Source organism: Pelophylax lessonae (genome assembly GCF_965119305.1).
Source record: "Pelophylax lessonae genome assembly, chromosome: 10".
Classification (NCBI taxonomy): Eukaryota; Metazoa; Chordata; class Amphibia; order Anura; family Ranidae; genus Pelophylax; species Pelophylax lessonae.
Window position 1 is genome coordinate 20,546,456 of NC_138777.1, and position 24,682 is coordinate 20,571,137.

Sequence of the window (24,682 nt, forward strand, 5' to 3'; positions counted from 1 at the left end):
TTACGTCCAGGCCACTTTTTGCGATTCGGCACTGTGCGACTTTAACGGACAATTGCGCGGTCGTGCGACGCCGTACCCAAACGAAATTTACGTCCTTTTTTTCCCACAAACAGAGCTTTCTTTTGGTGGTATTTGATCACCTGTGTGATTTTTACTTTTTGCGCTATAAACAAAAAAATAGCGACAATTTTGAAAAAATAACAATATTTTTCACATTTTTTTATATGAAATTCCCCCAAAAAATGTAAAAATCAAATTTTTTTTTAAATTTTGGCCAATTTGTTTTCTGCTACCTATGTTTGGTAAAAAAAAATCACAATAAGCGTATTTTAATTGGTTTGCGCAAAAGTTATTGCGTTTACCAACTAAGGGAAAGATTTATGTCATTTTTGGTGTTTTTTTTTTTTAATGAGTAATGGCTGCGATCTGCGTTTTTTTTTTTTTTTTTTTTGCGGGACTGCGATATTGCGGCGGACAGATCGGACCCTTGACTGACATTTTTGGGGGTACCAGTGACATTACTACAGTAATCAGTGCTATACATATGCACTGTTACTGTAATAATGACACTGGCAGGGAAGGGGTTAATTTTATTGGAGAGGGAGGGGTTAATGTATGCCTGGTGCTTACTAACGTGTGTGGGGGGAGGTGACTGAGTGACACAGGGACTATGCTAAACCATGCTATCTGTCCCTGCCTTTTACTTAGGAGATCCGCCCGCTTTGCATACACAATCGGGCGGATCTCCACACTCGATTCCCCGACTATCGGGGAAGAACAGTGGCGATCGCCGCCGCTCCTCCCCTGGCCTGACTCCCGCTGTGACTGAATACAGCAGGAGCGAGCCTCCGGCGGCGCGCGAGCGCCGCCCACAAGGGGAGGAGTCCAGCGACGTAGGTCTACGTCGCTGGACGGGAACTAACCACTTTGCCGCAGTAGAGCTCGAGTGAGCGGTCGGCAAGTGGTTAAAGAAATGTTTTTTATGTTGTGTTTCTGATCTAATAATTAATCACACTTAACTGCGCTAAATAACACAAAGGACTCTAAGGCCCCTTTCACACGGGCGGTGCGCCTGACGGAGCCTGTTCTGCTCAGCGGTGGATCGATCCGCCGATTCCCCGCTGAGCAGGCAGATGACAGCTCTGTCTCCACTCTGTGTGCAGAGACAGAGCTGTCAGATCCCCGCTCTCCTCTATGGGGGAATTGGATGAGAACGGACCGCCTGTCCATTCTCATCCAATCCCATCCGATCCTCCAGACGGATGGAAAATAGGGTTTCCATCCGTCCGGATTTCACGGACAGGATCGGATCAGATAGCAGCGAGTGTCAGCAGAGATGTCTCCGCTGACATCCGCTGCCCCATAGGGATGCATGCGGGGACCGTTCAGATCCGCCTGTCCGTTTTTTTGGCAGATCTGAACGGTCCCCCCATGCATCCCTATGGGGCAGCGGATGTCAGCGGAGACATGTCCGCTGACACCCGTTGCTATCCGATCCAATCCTGTCCGTGAAATCCGGACGGATGGAAACCCTATTTTCCGCTGTCCGCTGACATCCGATCCGATCCGTCAAATCTGGATGGATGGAAACCCTATTTTCCATCCGTCCAGCGTCCACCTGTGTGATGTTAGTGGATGATCTGTTGAATTAAAATTTTCCATCCAGAGCTTTTATAGATGGTGTTTGTAGGTGGGACACCAGCCAGTATCTTCAAAGAGTGTCAATTTGTTTTCAGCCCGTAAAACTCTCATCTCTGAAGTCTCAAAACGCCCAACAAGGAAAATCCCATTCATTTCAATGGCCCCCGTTCACATCTGAGCTATTTGTCACCTCAAGCAAAACCCCTGAAGCTCAAAAAAGAGCGTCTTTTTTGGCAGATTACAGGCGTTTTTGTTAGATGTCAATGCCTGCCTCCAAACACCTGCAAAAAACGCCTGAAAAATGCCTGAAAAAACGCCTGAATATGATAGACTCAGGTGTGAATGGAGCCTTTAGGCTCCATTCACATAGAGGCGTTTTTGGATCACGGGCAGAATTGCCGCAATTCTGCTCGCGATTCTTGTGACTTGCAATGGAATTCCAAATGCGGCACGATTTTGCCACGATTGTCACCCAATGAATTGCGGTAAAATCGTGTAAACAGAATCGCAGGACGCCTGACGCCCAAAATAAGTTCTTGTACTGGTGGGCACAAAGGGGACACAATGCAGAGCATTAACCCCTTAGGTTCCACAGTGAGTATAACAAGCATGCTTTACTACATATACAGACTGATTTTTCTGTTGTGGGGTTAGTAACACTTTAAGCCCCGGTTCACACTATAACCCGCATGTTAATCGCACAGGAACCTCACTTCATTCCTGTGCAATTCAAATGAGATTGACACGGCGGATCGCAATGCAGTGCTGGAAATGCTCGGAGATTGCTGTGTTTCCAGCACCGCATATGTATGAACCTAGGCTTATGGGCCATACACACTATAAGATTTTCTGAAGACTTTTTTCTTTAGACTTACCAAAACCATATAATATGAGGTCAGACCTAAACACTTTCAATTTGTATGCAATCTGGCAGGCACTTGCACTCAGGGCTGCTGTTAGAAATCGTGGGGCCCCATACAGACTACCTGGCAGGGCCCCCCCAAGAAAATATTAAAGATATATTTAGCTAAAATTACAACAAAATCACTATTAGCAGACACAAATATAACATAACTCACATAATTCCTGCTAAATATAAAAAAAAAAAACTATAAACTTCTTAAATAAAAAAGAAGATGAGATGAGAAAAATATACAGGCTGGGTAGTTGGAGCTCAGTGATCAGAGAGACAGAGAGAGATAAACAAAGTTACAAATAAACTCCTGAGCAGAGATAACATTAGAGTCAGTGCTGGGAGGGGGGCCCACACAAGGGAGGAGGATTAGTGAGGGATGACTGTCTTTCTCAACAGATAAAAGCTGATAGCAGGGAGAGGGACAGATCAGATTCAGGTGCTGGAGGAAGATTTTTGTATTTGTTGTCCATCACTAATCCCCCTCTCTGTGTGGGCCCCCCTGTGTGCTCGGGCCCCCTACAAGAGGGCTGGTGGTCCCCCCCTATCAGCGGCCCTGCTTGCACTACATAGAAAAGGTAAATCTGAAGGAAATCTAACCACAAAAGTTGAATAGTGTGTATCCAGCTTTAGACTGGCCATACATTATACAATTCCCTTGTACAATTTTCCTTTAGATTTACCAAAAGCATATAATATGAGGCCAAACCTAAACACTTTCAATTTGTATGCAATCTGTCAGGCCCTTGCACTATATAGTTGAAGGTAAATCTAAAGGAAATTGAATAAGAAAGTTGTATAGTGTATGGGCAGTTTAAGGCAGATGAGTTTGGTGTCTGCTCATTGCATAGTCAATGGCTCCCTTGCCTTATGACTGTGACCAGCTTAGATGTGCCTTTGCAGATTCTATGGTTTTCTGTATTCGGAACAGTAGTTGAAGCCATCTAATGTGCCAATCGTTATCAATTTCTTTCATTGTTTGTCTCTTCTTCATTCGTGTCTCACAGATTCCATTCTCATCGCCACCCCGTTCTATGGAGGAATCACACAAAGTATTTTCCTGTACAGCGGTGTTAAGCTGGCCTATGTGCACCTAACCAGCAAGGTGAGTGATTGGGATTTGTGTTGGCTTCAATGATCTGCAAATCAATAATGAAATGTTATCAGATTTTAGAGATTACAGAGATTTTATGCAAATCCTCCCAAAGCTGGTATTTCATTAAAGCGATATTAACCACTTGGCGCCCACGCTATAGCTGAAAGCTGAAGGGTGTAACAGGACATTTTCCTGTTCTCGGCGCGCTCTTTGATCGCCGAGTCCTTGGGACTCAGCTGATTGCAGGGCAAAGGGCCAATCACAGCAGGCCCTTTACTACGTGATCAACTGTCAGCGAATGACAGCTGATCACGAAGCCGGTTACCGCTGTCAGCGTGAAGAAAAGAAGAAAGCCGTTAATCGGCTTCTGTTAGAGGGACATCGGTCCCCTTAGTGCCCACCAGTGCTGCTAATCAATGCTGATTGATGTTGGGGTTTATTATTATTATTATACAGGATTTATATAGTGCCAACAGTTTGCGCAGCGCTTTACAATGTGGGGGAAGACAATACAGTTCAATACAGGAGGAATTAGAGGGCCTCGCTCGTTAGAGCTTACAATCTAGAAATAGGCTCCTTTCACACAAACTATCCGATTAGATCCGCCTGTACAGTTTTTTTAGGCGAATCTGATCGGATGCTTCATGCATCCCTGTGGGGCAGCGGATGTCAGCGGAGACATGTCCGCTGACACCCACATCCGATCCGATCCTGTCCGTGAAATCCGGAGGGATGGAAACCCTATTTTCCATCCGTCCAGGGGATCGGATCGGATGAGAGCGGACAGGCGGTCCATTCTCATCCGATTCCCCCATAGAGAGCAGCGGGGCTCTGACACCTCCCTCTCTGCGCACAGAGCGGAGACGGAGCTGTCATCCGCCTGCTCAGCGGGGATCGGCGGATCAATCCAGAGAACGGTCCGCACCGGACAGCGGACCGCGTGAAAGGAGCCTTAAGCCTAGTACACACGCAACGATTATCGGCCGACCGATCGTCCGTCTTTTGTCCAGAGTTGTGTTTTGTTGGTTGGAATGTGCCTAGACTGCACACAAATTTTCTCGCCCAACAAAATTCTACTTCAGAAGTGATGTCATGTGTTGGTTTGCTTTCTTTGTGTTCTTTCTCCTCTGAGCATGCCCAGTCTTGCTCATCAGATTTTTCCCTGTCGAAATCTGTACTGACTGCACGAAAATCGGACGTGTTTTGACGGCGGACAAAAATGTTATAGTCTGCACACCAGAATTTTTTTCGGCCGAAAAGTCGGAGTCGGTTGTCGGAAGCATCATACTAACAAGCCGACAATCGGCAGATCGGTCATCGGACGAAAATTCCCTGCCGATTTTCGACGCGTGTGTACGAGGCTTTAGGGTTGCTTGCTGGTTTATAATTTTACCAGCAGAGCTTCTGGTGAGTTTGATCTAGACAAACTATTACAGCACTGTGGGTGAGAGGATCTTCGTTTGTGATCAAGCAGCACTCTGCACTTTATCACTGGAGGATTTTTATGGATTTGTTTGATTATTTCTCCCAATATTGATTGATTTGTCACCATTATAATTTATATACTTTTTGATATATATTTTTTTTGATTAATTGTGGTTTCCAATAATTGATATAATTTGCGCATTTATTATATTTAATTGCACTGGCACTTTTCCTATATACAAAATACTCATTGCACTAGCATAATTTAAAATTGAAGATCTATCTGCGTATATATATATATATATATATATATATATATATATATATATATATATATATATATATATATATATATATATATATATTGGCTAGAGCTATATAACACCTATTAACACAGCTGCTATTGAGAGAGACATACGGCATTTGCACTTTAGTTTGGCACATCAGTGCCACCTATCAGTGCAGCCTCATCAGTGCCGCCTCATCAGTGCCCATCAGTGGCACCTCATCAGTGCACCCTATCAGTGCAGGATCATCAGTTCCGCCTATCTGTGCCCATTAGTGCCACCTATTAGTTCCCATCAGTGCCACCCATCAGTGCAGCCTCATCCGTGCCTCCTGATCAGTGCCCATTAGTGCCACCTATTAGTTCCCATCAGTGCTACCCATCAGTGCAGCCTCATCCATGCCTCCTGATCAGTGCCCATCAGTGCTGCCTATCTGTGTCCATTAGTTCTACCTATTAGTTCCCATCAGTGCCTCCTCATCAATGCAGCCTTTCAGTGCCACCTCATCAGTGCCCATCAGTGAAATAGAAAAATGACCGGTTTGCAAAATTTTGATAGCAAAATTTTAGTAACGAAATATGAAAAACGTTTCGTTTTATACATTTTCGGTCTTTTTTTGTTTAGCAAAAAATTTAAAAAACGGTGGTGATTACATACCACCAAAAGAAAGCTCTATGTTTAAAAAAAAAAAAGGATTTTTTTTTTCAAATGAACAATTTCATTTGGGTACAGTGTAGTGTGACTGCGCAAATGTCTTTCAAAGTGCCCGGTAGGAAAGTGGTTAAACTGTTGTTTTTTTTTTTTTGTTTTGTTTTAAAAATAACAAACGTGTCCTACTTACCTGCTCTGTGCAATTGTTTTGCACAGAGCAGCCCCGATCCTCCTCTTCTCGGGTCCCAAACCGGCGCTCCAGGGCACCCCCTCCTGCCAGGCTCGCTTCTGAGCCACTGCTCTGTGTGTCCATTCAGACACAGAGCCTTGGCTAAGGCCCCGCCCCCTCTCTTCTCATTGGCTCAACGGCTGTGATTGACTGCAGCGGGAGTCAATGGCTCCCAATGAGGAGGGAGAGTCCCTGGAGAGCTGGAATTCCCGTGCACATCGCTGCATCGTGATGGGGTTCAGGTAAGTATTAGGGGGGGCTGTTGCAAATAGAAAGATTTTTAGCTTCTTGCATAGAATGCCTGAAGGTAAAAAAAGGTAAAGTGGAGGAACTTGGCTGGCCTACACAGAGTCCTAACCTCAACCTGATAGAACACCTTTGGGATGAATCAGAGTGGAGACTGCGAGCCAGGCCTTCTCATCAAACATCAGTGCCTGACCCTACAAATGCACTTTCCGAAGAATGGTCAAACATTCCCATAGACACTCCTAAACTTGTGGACAGCCTTCCCAGAAGAGATGAAGCTGTTATAGCTGCAAAGGGTGGGCCAACTCAATATTGAACCCTACAGACTAAGACTGGGATGCCATTAAAGTTCATGTGTGTGTAAAGGCAGGCGTCCCAATATTTTTGTTAAAATAGTGTATGTGTGTGTGTATATATATATATATATATATATATATACAGTGGGTACGGAAAGTATTCAGACCCCCTTAAATTTTTCACTCTTTGTTATATTGCAGCCATTTGCTAAAATCATTTAAGTTCATTCTTCTTCCTCATGAATGTACACATAGCACCCCATACTGACAGAAAAACACAGAATTGTTGACATTGTTGCAGATTTATTAAAAAAGAAAAACTGAAATATCACATGGTCCTAAGTATTCAGACCCTTTGCTCAGTATTTAGTAGAAGCCCCCTTTTGATCTAATACAGCCAGGAGTCTTTTTGGGAAAGATGCAACAAGTCTTTCACACCTGGATTTGGGGATCCTCTGCCATTCCTCCTTGCAGATCCTCTCCAGTTCTGTCAGGTTGGATGGTAAACGTTGGTGGACAGCCATTTTTAGGTCTCTCCAGAGATGCTCAATTGGGTTTAAGTCAGGGCTCTGGCTGGGCCATTCAAGAACAGTCACGGAGTTGTTGTGAAGCCACTCCTTCGTTATTTTAGCTGTGTGCTTAGGGTCATTGTCTTGTTGGAAGGTAAACCTTCGGCCCAGTCTGAGGTCCAGAGCACTCTGGAGAAGGTTTTTGTCCAGGATATCCCTGTTCTTGGCCGCATTCATCTTTCCCTCGATTGCAACCAGTCGTCCTGTCCCTGCAGCTGAAAAACACCCCCACAGCATGATGCTGCCACCACCATGCTTCACTGTTGGGACTGTATTGGACAGGTGATGAGCAGTGCCTGGTTTTCTCCACACATACCGCTTAGAATTAAGGCCAAAAAGTTCTATTTTGGTCTCATCAGACCAGAGAATCTTATTTCTCACCATCTTGGAGTCCTTCAGGTGTTTTTTAGCAAACTCCATGCGGGCTTTCATGTGTCTTACACTGAGGAGAGGCTTCCGTCGGGCCACTCTGCCATAAAGCCCCGACTGGTGGAGGGCTGCAGTGGTGGTTGACTTTCTACAACTTTCTCCCATCTCCTGACTGCATCTCTGGAGCTCAGCCACAGTGATCTTTGGGTTCTTCTTTACCTCTCTCACCAAGGCTCTTCTCCCCTGATAGCTCAGTTTGGCCGGACGGCCAGCTCTAGGAAGGGTTCTGGTCGTCCCAAACGTCTTCCATTTGAGGATTATGGAGGCCACTGTGCTCTTAGGAACCTTAAATGCAGCAGAAATCTTTTTGTAACCTTGGCCAGATCTGTGCCTTGCCACAATTCTGTCTCTGAGCTCTTCAGGCAGTTCCTTTGACCTCATGATTCTCATTTGCTCTGACATGCATTGTGATCTGGAAGGTCTTATATAGACAGGTGTGTGGCTTTCCTAATCAAGTCCAATCAGTATAATCAAACACAGCTGGACTCAAATGAAGGTGTAGAACCATCTCAAGGATGATCAGAAGAAATGGAAAGCACCTGAGTTAAATATATGAGTGTCACAGCAAAGGGTCTGAATACTTAGGACCATGTGATATTTCAGTTTTTCTTTTTTAATAAATCTGCAACAATGTCAACAATTCTGTGTTTTTCTGTCAGTATGGGGTGCTATGTGTACATTCATGAGGAAGAAGAATGAACTTAAATGATTTTAGCAAATGGCTGCAATATAACAAAGAGTGAAAAATTGAAGGGGGTCTGAATACTTTCCGTACCCACTGTATATATATATATATATATATATATACACACACAGCTTTGGTTCTCTGAGCTTTGGGGTGTACACCCTAATGCAATGATCTGTGCACTCCTATGGTTCTCACTACAGACTGCTGAGGTCCAAGGACTGCACGTCGTATACAAAAAGGGCCAAATGCGGCCCTTGTGCCATCAACAGGTTAGGCACAAGGGCTTTAGAGGGACAATTTTTAGCTATGCACCGAGGCTTGGAGTACACGGGCTTATGGAGACCTTCCAAGCCACACCTGTCTTTACCTGTCTTAACAGCACTCATAATGGCAGTGGTAGCGGCCCTCTTACCTGCTTTTTTTCATCAAATCCTATAAGCAACACACTCAGTTCATGCAATGGCATTTGCCAATGAAAGGTGACTTCTGACTGATTGCATTGGATTACTGTACTGCACTCCACTGGCAACTCGTTCCTATAAAGGATGGTTACATCGCATGCATATATAAAGGATGATTTGAAAATTATTTACGAGAATGACATGATGTTGTGTTCAAGAAACAAAACCTAAAAAGCTGTCTCTGGTTGTCAGGTATCATCTTCGGAGAACCGGCCTTTCCAACTCACTGTGCAGAAGCTGGAGTCAGCGCTGCAGACGGCCAGAGAGGAGGTAAGTCTGAGCATAGTGTGTACTGTGTCACATAAATGTCAGTTTGTGTTCTTCTCTGCTGGCAGAACCCTAGCCATAGTCTGCTGTGTTTCTTCCAGGGTGCCAGTGTGAAGGCTCTTATCCTGATAAACCCCCACAATCCTCTGGGAGACGTCTACTCCACTTCCGAAATGTTGGACTTCCTGGAGTTTGCCAAAAGGTGCAGTATGATGTGACTTTGCCTGGCAGGGCTGCGGCTCTGTGCTAAGTGTCTCTTTTGTGCTTGCATATTGGTTTTACTGTGCTTGGCTTCGCATTTTAGCCAAGAAATATCAGTATGACTACTAAGCAGAGATTTGTAAAGATGTCACAAGCAGTGGTTTGTATCCACTGAGAGAGGGACTGTCCAGGTGATGCAGGAGCGTAGTGGGCTCTTCATGTCACTGACGTACATAGGACAGCCTTGAAGTCACTAGATTACATGAGGACTGGAGGGGCACATGGAGTCAGTTGGGGCACTGGACATACTGGTGTCACTAGATGGCATGGGGACTGGAGGTGCTCTTGTGATCACTTGGGGCACTGGAGTCACTGGATGACAAGGGGAATGGAGGTGCTCTTGGGGTCACTTGGGGCACAAGGTGTACTGGAGTCACTAAATGACAAGGGGGCTGGAGCCACTCTTGGAATCATGTGGGGCACTAGAGCCACTAGATGACATGGAGACTGGAGGTGCTTTTGGGGTCACTTGGGGTATGGGGTACTCTGGAATCACTGGTTGACAAGGGGAATGGAGGTGTTTTTGGAGTCACTTGAGGCATAAGGTGCACTGGAGTTGCTAGATGACAAAGGTGCTGGAAATACTCTGAGTCTCTTGGGGCACTGGAATCGGTAGATAACTTGGAGACTGAAGGTGCTCTTGGGGTCACTTGTAGCACTCTGTGTCATTGAGTCACTAGATGACAAGATGCCCTTAGAGTTACTTGAGGCACAAACCTCACTGGAGTCACTAGACAACAAGGGGTCCGGAAGCATTCTTGCAGTCATTTGGGGCACTGGAATCACTAGATGGCATTGAGGCTGGAAATGCTCTTGGCGTTGCTTGGGGCACTGGAGTCACTAGATGACACGGGGCAGGAGGCACACTTGGAGTCACTGGGTGGCACTGAACATACTGGAGTCACTACATGCATGACACATAGACTGAAAGCACTCATGGAGTCACTGGGCATGCTAAAGTCACAAGATGACACAGGAACGGGAGGCACGTTTGGAGATGTTGGGTGCACTAAAGTCACTAGGTGGGTCAGGGACTGGAGGCGCACTTGGAGTTACTGGTGGCACTGGAGCCACAAGATGACACAGGAACTGGAGGTGCTCCTGGGAGTCACTGGGTGTGCTGGAGTCACCAGATGACACAGGGACTGTAGGTGCACTTGGACTAATTTGAGCCACTGGGCACATTGGAGTCACTAGGTGACACATGGAGTGGAAGCACTCTTTGGGTCACAGGGCATGCTGTAGTCACAGGATGGCACAGGGACTGGAGACACTCTTTGAGATGTTGGGTGCACTAAAATCAGTAGGTGACCTGGGGACTGGAGAGGCTGTTGGGGTTACTGGGTGTGCTAGACTCTCAAGATGACACAGGGGCTGGAGGCACATGTAGACAGAGAGTACCCATGGGCATACAGGTAATTACTGCAGCAGGGCGGGGGTGCTGTCACCTTATGATTGCACAGGGAACCTTGTGGTTTTTTCTTTTACATTTTGGACAGAATCAGAAATGGTTACAACATCTGTAGTGGCTTTTGTGGTCTGTGTCCCTACTAGAGAGATTTCCTCAAACTTTCTGTCTAAGCAATAGGCATCACCAGGGCAAGAAGAAAGGGGTAATCTCTCCATAGGGTAAGCAACCATTATTAGTATTTCCTTACTTTAGCAAGGACTAGTTACAGTCTTTACTGTCAAATTACTGTCTGTGCCCCAATTGGGGGAGATCTCCCTTTATTACCCCTCCCAGCAAAAGAAAGTGAAGGCAAATCTCCCCATCCGGGAGGACATAAAGCAAGAAAAAAGTCCTAAGCACTACCAAAGCTAAAGAAAAAAGTTGCCAAGGATCTTTGCTGCATGTTCTCCCCCAAGATGATGTATAACGCATTACTCTCTTCTCTCGTAGGCACTCCCTGCACGTTATAGTAGATGAGATTTATATGCTGTCAGTTTTTGATGACTCGTCAACATTCCACAGCGTCCTGAGCTTTGATAAGTAAGTTTATAACCCATTCTGCTTTTGATTTCCGATGTAAAAACAGGCCTATTGGATAGTAAACCCTAGAAGGTTCCAGGTAGGCCCTTTATGGTCACCTCGCTCTTCACTGCTTCCTCTGCAACTTCAGACTTTCTGAAAGTCAATATTTGCATAAACCAAGATATACTCTTCTGCACATTGAAATATATATTTATTTAACGTTCTGTGTAAATTGATGACGCTCTACACAGTTCATCCAAAAAGTATTCACAGCGCTTCACTTTTTCAACATATTGCTATGTTACAGCCTTAGTCCAAAAATGGATTAAATTCATTATTTTCCTCAAAATTCTACAAACAATACCCCATAAGTGAAAGAAGTTTTTTTTTTAATTTTTGCAAATTTATTAATAAAAAAAAACGAAAAAATCCCATGTACATAAGTATTCACAGCCTTTGCCATGACACTGAAAATTGAGCTCAGGTGCATCCTGTTTCCACTGTGCATCCTTGAGTCGTTTCTACAATTTGATTGGAGTCCACCTGTGGTAAATTCAGTTGATTGGACATGATTTGGAAAGGCGCACACCTGTCTATATAAGGTCCCACAGTTACCAGTGCATGTCAGAGCACAAACCAAGCCAGGACGTCCAAGGAATTGTCTGTAGACCTCCGAGACAGGATTGTATGGAGGCACAGATCTGGGGAAGGGTACAGAAACAATTCTGCAGCATTAAAGGTCCCAATGAGCACAGTAGCCTCCATCACCCGTAAATGGAAGAAGTTTGGAATCATCAGGACTCCTCTTAGAGCGGGCCACCCGGCCAAACTGAGCGATAGGGGGAGAAGGGCCTTAGTCAGGGAGGTGATCAAGAACCCGATGGTCACTCTGACAGAGCTCAGGTCGGGAGAGGAGAACCTTCCAGAAGAACAACCATCTCTGCGGCATTTCATCAATCAGGCCTGTTTGGTAGAGTGGCCAGACGGAAGACACTCCTCAGTAAAAGGCACATGACAGCAAGCCTGGAGTTTGCCAAAAGGCACCTGAAGGACTCTCAGACCATGAGAAACAAAATTCTTTGGTCTGATGAAACAAAGATTGAACCCTTTGGCCTGAATGACAAGCGCCATGTCTGAAGGAAAGCAGGCACCGCTCATCACCTGGCCAATACCATCCCTACAGTGAAGCATGGTGGTGGCAGCATCATTCTGTGGGGATCTTTTTTAGCAGCAGGAACTGGGAGACTAGTCAGGATTGAGGGAAATATGAATGCAGCAAGGTACAGAGACATCCCTAATTAAAATCTGCTCCAGAGAACTCTAAACCTCAAACTGGGGTAAAGGTTCATCTTCCAACAGGACAATGACCACACAGCCAAGATAACAAGGGAGTGGCTACGGGACAGTTCTTTGACGGTCCTTGAGTGGCCCAGCCAGAGCCTAGACTTGAACCTGATTAAACATCTCTGGAGAGATCTGAAAATGGCTGTGCACCGATGCTCCCCATCCAACCTGATGGAGCTTGAAAGGTCCTGCAAAGAAGAATGGGAGAAACTGCCTAAAAATAGTTGTGCCAAGCTTGTAGCATCATACTCAAAAAGACTTGAGGCTGTAATTGGTGCCAAAGGTGCTTCAACAAAGTATTGAGCAAAGGCTGTGATAGTTATGTACATGGGATTTTTTTGGTTTATTTTTTAATAAAGTGGCAAACAAACTTCTTTCACATTATCATTATGGGGAATTGTTTGTAGAATATTGAGGAAAATATTGAATTTAATCCATTTGGAATAAGGCTGTAACATAACAAAATGTGGAAAAAGTGAAGCGCTGGGAATACATTTCCGGATGCACAGAAAGTACCTTAATAAATAAATTGTGGATATCCTTCAAACCTTTGGTTACTCCTTTTTAGATATTTTATCTCTTTTGGTTTTTAACAGACTGGAGGATTTCCAAACAAAGGTGAAGTTTTATTTTAGAGGAATACCACTTTTTGGGTTCAGTTCATAGTTTCAAATGGTCGATTCATTTTCAAAAATAACTATTTGTATGAAAAGTTTTAGTTTTTGTTTTCTTTGTTTCCTAAATTGATGTGTAAAAAAAAAAAAAAAAAATGCTCATTATTTGATTTATTTACAAGTTTTGTGTTCTCACAGGCTTCCTGACCCACAAAGGACCCATGTGATGTGGGGGATTAGTAAGGTAAGTGCAGTGAGGGTGTTATAATGAACCTAAAGTGTATCGAAAGTCAACTTTTTTTTGTTGTTTTCTATAAAGTAGAAAAGAACTCTGTCAGGTTTTTATTCCTGTCTGTGTCTCCTCCCTCGGTTTGTCCTAGTAACCATTATCAACAGGACTGAAAGTGCGGAAAAATCCAAAAATTTCTAGTTGTCATCAGAAATAGAGGGAAACGTTCCAATGGAGGCCCCTGTTCTAATGACAACTGTCTAAGACCGTGGTCTCCAAACCATGGCCTGGGGGTCAGATGTGGCCCTTCTCTTGCTTATTTCCAGCCCTTGGGAAATGGCTTTTCTCCACTGATCCCAACAGTGGGGCACTGGTGTCCCACTTGCTTATATCCAGCACTTGGTGTTAGTGGGGTGCTTCCCACCTCCACCCCACTAACACTGATGAAGGGGCAGAATTCTTCCCAATGACACAAGCAATGGGGATCAGTGACCCCAAAAATGGGACGCTGTTCCTCCTACTTACACCAAATCTGGGGCATTGTTTATTCCTACTGACGTTGGGACCTTTTCTACTCCCGATGCCCACAGTCCAGCCCCCCTTAAGTCTAATGGACAGTAAATTGGCCCTTGGTTTAGAAATATTGGAGACTCCTGGTCTAAGAGAAGATTTTCCCTCCTTTGGAGAGATCACTCTTAACTTGCTGTTATGTCTCGGGACAGGAAGAACATCTTAAGGGTTGCAATCTGCAACAATCTGCAAGTGTCATTTTGCACCAGAGTGCCCTCATTTTGACAGCCACTCCTGCTGTTTAACCTCCCTGGTGGTATTCCCGAGTGTGGCTCGGGGTTAATTTTCAGTACCAAATGCGGTAACCCCAAGCCACACTCAGGATTACCCCAGAATGATACTCACCTTCCCTGCGATCCCCCACCGTCCTCCCACTGTGTACTCAGCCGATGCCGGCACTTGCCTTCCAGTCCCTTCCCTGCCAGCGTTGGCGACGCAGGGGGGGGGGGGGGTGGAACCGGCGGCCAATTCAAAAGTGTAAATTAGATTACACTGTATCTGCCATTTCACCACAGGATTTCACCTGGTGACTTTTCCAGTGCCCTGCCTGTGCTTTTCCAGATTTTTGTGCCTGGAAAATAGAGAACGACGTGGCATCCAAAAAGCTTTCTTTCTCTTACGTCCTCCGACAGTCGCCGCCTCTTCATATTCGTCACAACGGGGTATTAGACTTTGCTCCGAAGGAGTAGCTAGGCAACAGAATATGTTAACATTAAAGCTTTTAACATATCCCACCCTCAAGGGGTGGTCCCCTCAGTCAATACCCTCCTACTTCCTGCAACCATATCTCAGTTTCAATGTCTAGCTTGTCAGGAGTAGCTGGTTCTCTCTGTGCTGGGGCTTTTTGCCCCAGACTCTGTTCTTCTTTTTGGATTTTTGTTTGAGTTTTTTCTCTCTCTCTTTACTTAGCTGTTCTTTTTGTCAGCATTAGCTGGTTCTTCTGATGAAGACGATTATGCGGGCTGGGTCTCGGGCTGATCCCCTTGGTCACAGGTCGTGGGTCAGTGGCTTCCCAGCCTGCCATCGAGCGTTCAGCCAGGTAACGCTCCTGGCGCAGTGAACGACCCATCCCTGTTCGGTGCAGGGATGATTGGTGAGGTGGCTACCTCACTGGACGCTGTGCGGTTTCTTAACCCCCGTTTTGTGCGTCTTGTATGCGACTCTCCCTGCCTCATGTGCAGCGGCTTGTTCGCCTGTGCGGGTCCCCCACGCCATTGAGAGGTAAGTGTATCTATGTGGGGACCTGTATATTGGGGGGGGGTGTCAGTCTGGGACTGTGTAACCTGCTCCTGTTCACACTGTTTTGTCTCCCTATCACTCCACTCTGCTGCATGCTGTGGGCTGCAAGGGGGGGGGGGGGAGCTGTGTGACACTGTCTGTGTCAGCCTGTGTTCAGTGTGCAGAGCTGTGTGCTGTGGGGCATGTTTTCTGTCATGTTGGGGCACGATACAGCGATCGCTGCGGCGATCTGCCATGTTTTTTTGCATGGATAGTGTTATCTGCATAACTGTATTGTAGGAGCGGCGGTTTCGGCGCCAAACGGCGCCATTTTGCCTGCGCTCGCTCCGGCCGCATGTTCTACATGTAGGCGGCCATTTTCTTGTAGCCTTCTATAGGCTTTAATAGAGCGCCCTGGTTTCATCACTTCCTCTTCTCCTGGGTGCACCGATCGAGGCAGCAGCAGCGGCAGGGATCTCCTCAGGTTTTATACTTCTGTTCTTCCTATATCCATTGCCTGTGTTCAGTTTATTGTCCCTGTGGGGGTCTCATTGTGCTTGTGTGAGGTGTGGTGGGCTGCGCTCGCCGCGCTTGTTAAAGGGGCAGTTAACCCTTTATTCTCCGGCATATTATATTGGGGCAATGGATTCTCAGGAGGGCAAATTTCCTGCCACCTTGGTGGAAAGCCAGGGGTCTGCTGTTTCCCCCCCAGGGGGGGATTTGACCGCTATAGTGGCTGGCCTTGCTGCTCAGGTGCAGATGCTGGTGGCTGCTCAATCTACTAAAAGACCCAGAGTTTCTATTTCCTCTGATTCTGAGGGTGAGGGTGATGGGGCTGTTAGGGCGGGGGTCTCCTTATCGGGGTCCCGTTCCTCCCTGGATCTCGAGGGGTCCGAGGTGGAGGCTGAAGTTGAAGGGGTTGATAATTCTCCCCCTGGCTCGCCTGAAGAGCTTGCAATCATGGATGAACTAATTGCTTCCATAAAACAAACGCTGCGTTTGCAGGATGAAGTGTGTCCTCCCGCTGCCTTGGCGGCTTATGGGACGCAGAGAAAACGCAGGACACCGCAGGTTTTTCCCTGCACTGATGATTTTCAGCGCGCTGTTAAGGAACAATGGCGCCACTTACGCAAACCTTTTGCTGTACCTAGTAGGTTCAAGCTGCGTTATCCTTTTTCGCCTTCCACTGATGAACGGTGGTGTGTGCCACCCCCGGTGGATCACGCAATTGCGGTCTTAAACAAATCCACTGCGATTCCTGCAGAGGATTCCCCAGTGTTCCGTGATGCCACGGATAGGAGAATGGAGTCTCTTGCCCGTCATACTTATTCTGTTGCGAGTTCGATGCTAAAAGCTCTGTTTGCCTCTCTTATGGCAGCCCAGGCTGTCGCAAGTTGGATGCAGATGCTTAGGCGCGTCCTAGTGGCTGATTCGGCCTCGCCGACGACACTGGCTATGGTGGATCAAATCCATCAGGGTGTCATGTATCTGTGTGATGCGGACTTGGACTTAGTCTCGTTGGCTGCACGTGTGCACAGTGTGGCGGTGTTGTCTCGCCGCCTGGTTTGGTTGAAGTGTTGGTCTGTGGACCAGTCTTCGCGTAAAACCTTAGCCAATCTGCCTTATGATGGGTCTCGCCTTTTTGGGGAGTCCTTGGATGCTTTGATAAAAGGGATCACCGGAGGTAAGAGCACTCTCTTGCCCCATTTCCCCAAGGCTAAGGGAGCTCCTGGGAAGAAGCATGCTAATTTTCTGCCTTCTCAGGGGTCCTTTTGTGCCTTTCGGTCGCACTACAAGGGCGCCCTGGTCTGGGAAACAGAAGTCCGGTCAGTCCGGACCCGCTGCCCATAACAGTGCGGCCTGAAGGGGCGCCCTCACCCAGTTCTGGGGTGGGGGGACGCTTGCTCGGTTTTCTTCAACCCTGGTTGGTCCGCGTGCGGGACCGGTGGGTTCAGGAAATCGTTCGATCTGGTTATAAGATCGAGTTTCTCTCTCGGCCGGAGGGCAGATTCTTTCCCTCACGGGGGTTTTGTTCCAATCTGTTCACCGTGCCCAGGAAGGAGGGCAAGGTTCGTCCAATTCTGGACTTGAAGGCTCTGAACCGCTTTGTGCGGGTTCGCAAGTTCTGCTTGGAATCCCTGCGGTCGGTGGTGGCTGCCCTGGTTCCGGGGGAATTCATGGCCTCCATCGATTTTGAAGGATGCGTACCTTCACATCCCGATCTTCGAGGGTCACCAGAGGTACCTTCGATTCGCCGTTGCGGAGGATCATTACCAGTTCGTGGCGTTACCTTTTGGTCTCGCCTCGGCTCCACGGGTTTTCACCAAGGTGCTTGCACCGGTTCTGGCCTTGTTGAGAGCCCAGGACATCTCTGTCCTGGGGTATCTGGACGACATTCTGGTTCGGTCTGCGTCCAGCCAGGGTCTGGAAAAGGACCTGTCTGTCACGATGCAAACTCTACAGGAGTTTGGTTGGATGATAAATTTTCCAAAGTCGACGCTGAGTCCGTCGGTTCGTCTTCCCTACCTGGGAATGATCCTGGACTCGGTCCAGGCGAAGGTCTTCCTGCCGGAAGACAAACTCAGGACTCTTCAGGAGGAAGTCAGGTCCCTCAGGGACGTTCCACTCTTGTCTCTGCGGGCGTGCATGAGATGTCTGGGATTGATGGTCTCGGCCTTCGAAGCGATTCCCTTCGCCCAGTTTCACACGCGGGGTCTCCAGGCGGAGATCCTGTCCAGGTGGGACGGGCGACCTCAATCTCTGGATCTTCAGATCTCGTTGAGCCATCGCACCAGAAGGGATCTTCTGTGGTGGCTCCAGTCCCCGATGGTATCGGGGGGCAAGTCCTTTCGTCCTGTCTCGTGGACGGTGATCACCACGGATGCCAGCCTGTCGGGCTGGGGTGGTGTTCTGGGCGTTCTGTCTGCCCAGGGAACTTGGTCGGAGGGGGAGTCCTCCCTTCCGATCAACATTTTGGAGTTACGTGCAATAAACCTCTGCCTTCGTCGTTGGACGGACCGGCTGCAGGGCTGTCCGGTTCGGGTGCAGACGGACAATGCCACGGCGGTGGCCTACATCAACCACCAAGGGGGCACCAGGAGTGCCCGAGCGGCTCGGGAAGTGGCCGATATTCTGTCTTGGGCCGAGACTCATGTCCCGGCGATAACGGCAGTTCACATTCCGGGGGTGGAGAACTGGCAGGCGGACTATCTGAGTCGCCAGACCCTGGATCAGGGGGAATGGTCTCTCCACCCGGCTGTCTTCCAGATGTTGTGCGTGAAGTGGGGTCTTCCAGATGTGGACCTGTTCGCGTCTCGTCTCAACAACAAGGTGAGAAGGTTCGTGGCAAGGACGCGCGACCCTCGGGCAGACGCGTCGGACGCGTTAGTGGTCCCGTGGCATCAGTACAAGCTGATGTATGCGTTTCCACCGATTCAGTTGCTATCTAGGTTCCTTCGCAGGTTGCACTCGGAACGCAGCACGGTGATTCTTGTGGCGCCGGACTGGCCTCGCCGGTCCTGGTACGCAGACCTCGTGAATCTGGCGGTAGACGCCCCGTGGCGTCTACCTCTTCGAGACGATCTCCTGTCTCAGGGGCCGATCTACCATCCTGCTTTACAGTCGCTGGCTTTGATGGCCTGGCTGTTGAGACCGAGGTCCTGAAGGAGAGGGGTCTCTCCCCTGAGGTCATTCATACATTGGTCAACGCGAGGAAGTCTTCCTCGGGGAAGGTTTACTACCGAACCTGGAAGGCCTATTTTGCCTGGTGTGAGTCCAGGGGGTTTTCACCCCGCACGTACTCGGTTTCTCAAGTGTTGTCCTTCCTTCAGGCAGGTGTCGATCAGCGTTTGGCGCTGGCTACGATCAAGGGTCAGGTGTCTGCGCGGGCCGTTCTTTTTCAACGTCCCGTGGCTTCCAACTCTTTGGTTGGCACTTTTGTTCAGGGAGTGCGGCATCTGGTACCTCCTAGGAGGGATCCTCTGCCCCCTTGGGACTTGAATCTCGTTCTATCTGTGTTACAACGTGCTCCTTTTGAACAGATCAGGGAGATCTCGTTGTCCATGTTGTCCAAAAAGGTCGCCTTTTTGGTTGCGATCACTTCGGCTCGCAGAGTGTCGGAGCTGGCGGCTTTGTCCTGCAAGTCTCCGTATCTGGTTATTCACTTGGATAAGGTGGTCTTGCGACCTAATCCTTCTTTTCTTCCGAAGCGAGTTTCAGAATTTCATCTCAATGAGGATATTGTCTTGCCTTCGCTGTGCGCGAAGCCTAAACATCCGAAAGAGGTGAGGTTGCATTCTTTGGATGTTGTTCGGGCGATTAGGGTTTACCTTAAATCGACTGAGTCTTTTCGAAAGACGGATTCTCTGTTTGTTCTTCCAGAGGGTCCTCGGAAGGGCATGGCGGCATCGGCCTCTACCATCGCCAAATGGATCAGGCAGACCATTGAACAGGCATATGTCTTGCAGGGGAAAGTTCCCCCTATGCCTGTGAAGGCGCACTCTACTAGATCTCTGAGTACGTCTTGGGCCTGTCGTCATGGGGCTTCTGTGGCCCAGGTGTGTAAGGCGGCGACCTGGTCGACCGTACACACTTTCACAAAATTCTACAAGGTAGATGTTCAGGCATCGGCGGATGCTTCCTTTGGCCGCAAGGTTCTTAGTGCGGCAGTTTCCTAGGGTCCCTTGTTGGGATCCCTGGCTGTTGGGATACGTTTTTTATCCCCTGGTTATTTGTTTTTCCTGGGTTGTTGCTCCTGTTGAGCAAGTTTTTTTCCTGTTGCCCAGCTGGTTTCCTTCCTTTGGTAAGGTTCCTTTCTCTGATGTGGAGACGGCGTTGCCTTACGGCACGGATGCGTTTCCCACCCCTCATGTTTGCACTGCTTTGGGACGTCCCCGTTGTGACGAATATGAAGAGGCAGCGACTGTCGGAGGACGTAAGAGAAAACGGAATTTTTGTAAAATCTTACCTGTAAAATTCCTTTCTCTGAGTCCTCCGACAGTCGCCGCCCCCGCCCCTCTTTTGGGGTTTGGTTGTATACTCTACTGCTATTCCACTGAAACTGAGATATGGTTGCAGGAAGTAGGAGGGTATTGACTGAGGGGACCACCCCTTGAGGGTGGGATATGTTAAAAGCTTTAATGTTAACATATTCTGTTGCCTAGCTACTCCTTCGGAGCAAAGTCTAATACCCCGTTGTGACGAATATGAAGAGGCAGCGACTGTCGGAGGACTCAGAGAAAGGAATTTTACAGGTAAGATTTTACAAAAATTCAGTTTTTTGCGCAAAAATGCTTTTAGATGAACTGGAAAACAGCGACAGCGAAACGAAGTTACTTGAAGAACTGAGTGATAGCGATTCGTGGGAAAATTCGTCATCAGGTACGGAAAGGGAGGACAGCGACGATTCTTATGTCTCTTTCTGGCACATCGCTCCGTTGGAAATTCTGAAGAATCATTTGATATACTTCCCAAATTCCACAAGCGATGTGCCAGAAAGAGACATCAGAATCGTCGCTGTCCTCACTTTCCGTACCTAATGACGAATTTTCCCACGAATCGCTATCGCTCAGTTCCTCAAGTAACTCAGTTTCGCTGTCGCTGTTTTCCAGTTCGTCTAAAAGCGCTTTTGCGCAAAAAAAAAAACGCTTTTTGGATGCCATGGTCGTTCTCTATTTTCCAGGCACAAAGCACTGGAAAAGCACAGGCAGGGCACTGGAAAAGTCACCAGGTGAAATCCTGTGGTGAAATGGGATGATACAGTGTAATCCGTTAGGATCACAGCTTTCTATCATCTCATTTGGTTTATTTACATTTTTGAAATTGCTGCCAGTTCCACCCCCCTGCGTCGCAAAGCTCGCAGGGAAGGGAACCGGAATCGGCCAAGCACAGAGCGAGAGGATGGCTGGAGGACGGTGGGGGATCGCAGGGGAAGGTGAGTTTTAAAATATAAAACAACAGATTTCCATGCAAAACAATGTACCGCTTTTAGAACCGAAATCCTGACATAATTAGACCGCCAGGGAGGTTAAAACAGAGCAATTACCAGCTGTCATTTTTTAAACCTGTGGCTTTGTGTAAATAAAAGGCAGGCTTCACCCACCCGCTGGCTTGTATATCATTTTGGGGCAATTTTTAGGCATTTTGCCAAGGCACCCCAGATTTATTGCTGGCCCTGACTTTTGCTGGGGTTTATTGCTGGCCCTGACTATTGCTGGGGTTTTATTGCTGGCCCTGACTTTTGCTGGGGTTTATTGCTGGCCCTGACTATTGCTGGGGTTTATTGCTGGCCCTCAAGGCACCCTGGTTGAAAAAGGCTGCTATATAGGGATATGCTTTGTTCATTTTTCATGTCTGAGGTTAACAACCACTTGAAGATTTTTAATACATATCTCTTACGCTCAAAATCTGCAAGTGATTAAAGTACTGGTGGCTTCATGTGCATAATCCTTCTTTTATTTTTTTTTATATACTGCCATCAAGCTAATATACATTGTTCAGATTCACAAAGGAAGCCCCCTTGCCTTATCAGATCCTTTTTTTCCCCATCAGGACTTTGCTGTCTCCGGGCTGCGTTTCGGCACCCTCTACTCTCAGAATCAAGATGTCTGCAATGGAGTGGCTTCTCTCTGCTACTTTCATGGGGTCTGTGGACCTATTCAGTACAAGATGGCTCAGCTGCTTCGTGACCGCGGTGAGATGTGAAGTTGATTGGGCAGAGTAGTCCTAAAGTAGTTCCCAGTCAGCTTTTAATTGCTATCTTTTGGCTCAATACATAGAAACTTTAGCACACGGATAGGGATCTGTATTTTTGGCATGTGACTGTAACTTTCGAAGCTGATTGGACTCAGCTGCTAATAACTATTTTTTTTAAAAGCATCATTATCCAGAAGTGTTATCTTTTGAGTCTTATGCCCCAGTTGGGGACACAGACTCCCTGTCATGCATTTTGTCACCTAAGCAGAAAGTGATGCTAATTCTACCCACTTATAACGCAGCAGTTATATATATATATATATATATATATATAACCAGTGGTAGGGCCAGGAGGTGCTTGGTTGTGTTACAGCACCCCCAAAATGTTATCAATCATTTCTATTGCTGGCCATGGCTATTGCTGGGATTTATTGCTGGCCATGGCTATTGCTGGGATTTATTGCTGGCCCTGACTATTGCTGGGATCTATTGCTGGCCCTGACTATTGCTGGGGTTTATTGCTGGCCCTGACTATTGCTGGGATTTATTGCTGGCCCTGACTATTGCTGGGATTTATTGCTGGCCCTGACTATTGCTGGGATTTATTGCTGGCCCTGACTATTGCTGAGGTTTACTGCTGGCCCTGACTATTTCTGGGTTTTATTGCTGGCCCTGACTGTTGCTGGAGTTTATTAATGATCCTAACTGTTGCTGGAGTTTATTGCTGGTCCTGACTGTTGCTGGGGTTTATTGTTGGCCCTGACTATTGCTGGGGTTTATTGCTGGCCCTGACTATTGCTGGAGTTTATTGCTGGCCCTGACTATTGCTGGGGTTTATTGCTGGTCCCGACTATTGCTGGGGTTTATTGCTGGTCCCGACTATTGCTGGGGTTTATTGCTGGCCCTGGCTATTGCTGGGGTTTATTGCTGGCCCTGGCTATTGCTGGGATTTATTGCTGGCCCTGACTATTGCTGGGGTTTATTGCTGGCCCTGACTTTAGCTAAAGGGTTATTGCCGAGGGGTTATCATTGCTCACTATAACACATGCTGGGGTTATTGCTTGCACTAACTCTTACTTGGAGTAGTGCTGTGGTTTCATCATTGCTGAGACTTATTGAGGATATTGCTGGGAGCTATCATTACTTGCCCTGACACACACAGGGGCTTATTGCTTGCCCTGACACTTACCAGAGTTTATTGCTGTGGTTTATCATTGCTGGGCCTGACACTTGTTGGGGTTATTGCTAGGGGTTGTCATTGCTGGCTTTGACAATTGCTGGGGGTTATTGCTGGTCCTGACAATTGCTAGGGGGTTATCATAGCTCACTATAACACATGCTGGGATTATTGCATGAACTGACACTTACTGGGGGTATTGCTCTGACACTTGCTAGGGGCTATCATTGCTGGCATTTACTATTGCTGGGGGTTATTGCTGGTCCTGAAAGTGACTGAAGATTTATTGCTGGGGGTTATCATTACTTGCCCTGACACTTACTGGAGGTTAATTGCTGTGGTTTATCATGACAGAGCCTGACACTTGCTGGGGGGTTATCATTGCTGGCCCTGACACTTTCTGGGGGTTATTGCTGTGGTTTATCATGGCAGGGCCTAAAACTTGCTGGGGTTATTGCTGGGATGAGGGGTTATCATTGCTGGCCCCGGCACTTACTGGGGGTTATTGCTTGACCTGACACTTGCTAGGGGTTGTCATTGCTGGCCTTGACTATTGCTTGTGGTTATTGCTGGGAACTATCATTACTCACCCTGACAGATGCAGGGGGTTATTGCTTGCCCTGACACTTAGTGGGGGCTATTGCTCTAGTTTATCATTGATTGCACTGACACTTACTGAGGTTATTGCTGTCCCTGATACATGCTGGGGGTATCATTGCTGGCACTGTCACCATTGCTGGAGCTTGGTTGATCATTCCCACTTTTGAACACTGCTTGCAAGCTGGAAGTTAGCAAAAAGTTCTCCAATAAGCAAAGAGACAGTAGTAAATACCTTTGGGCTATGTCTGTGCTATAAACCAGCTTTGTATATCACACTATGCATCATAGTTCTATTCTAACAATATTTTTATATTCATCTATTTCCCTGCATGTTCTATAACAGACTGGATAAACCAGACTTATTTGCGGGTGAACCACACTCGCTTGCGGGCTGCCCAGAACTTTGTGGCTGACGAACTCCGAGCTCTTAATGTTCCCTTTCTAAACCGAGGAGCTGGATTTTTTATCTGGATTGACTTTCGGAAGGTGAGAGTTGAATGGTACAGCTGTCGTATGCGTTCTCATTTAGAATGAAAACAAGCCAAGCATTATATTTATTTTACTATCAAATGTGATTCTCTGGAGGATAATCACTTAGTGCCCGGTCATAAGGCATTGGTCACATGACCAGGCTTCGGGAGGGTATGGATCGCAGCGTAGCATTCAAGTGGAGCTATAGATACAATCAAAAATGACATACAGTGCATCCGGAAAGTATTCACAGCGCTTCACTTTTTCCACATTTTGTGACGTTCTAGCCTTATTCCAAAATTAATTCAATTAATTGTTTACTTTCTGCTATAAAA

At 47.1% G+C, this 24,682-nt stretch overlaps 1 protein-coding gene across 1 annotated transcript in view; it reads left to right on the plus strand.

Moving 5' to 3' along the window:
* ACCS (1-aminocyclopropane-1-carboxylate synthase homolog (inactive)) overlaps positions 1–24,682 on the plus strand; it is a 52,012-nt gene that overhangs the window by 21,676 nt on the left and 5,654 nt on the right. The window contains exons 7-13 of the mRNA XM_082269918.1: positions 3,562–3,659; positions 9,124–9,201; positions 9,300–9,400; positions 11,360–11,449; positions 13,588–13,633; positions 21,956–22,097; positions 24,220–24,362. Coding sequence (XP_082126044.1) covers positions 3,562–3,659; positions 9,124–9,201; positions 9,300–9,400; positions 11,360–11,449; positions 13,588–13,633; positions 21,956–22,097; positions 24,220–24,362 — 698 coding nt within the window. The remainder of the gene's footprint in view (positions 1–3,561; positions 3,660–9,123; positions 9,202–9,299; positions 9,401–11,359; positions 11,450–13,587; positions 13,634–21,955; positions 22,098–24,219; positions 24,363–24,682) is intronic.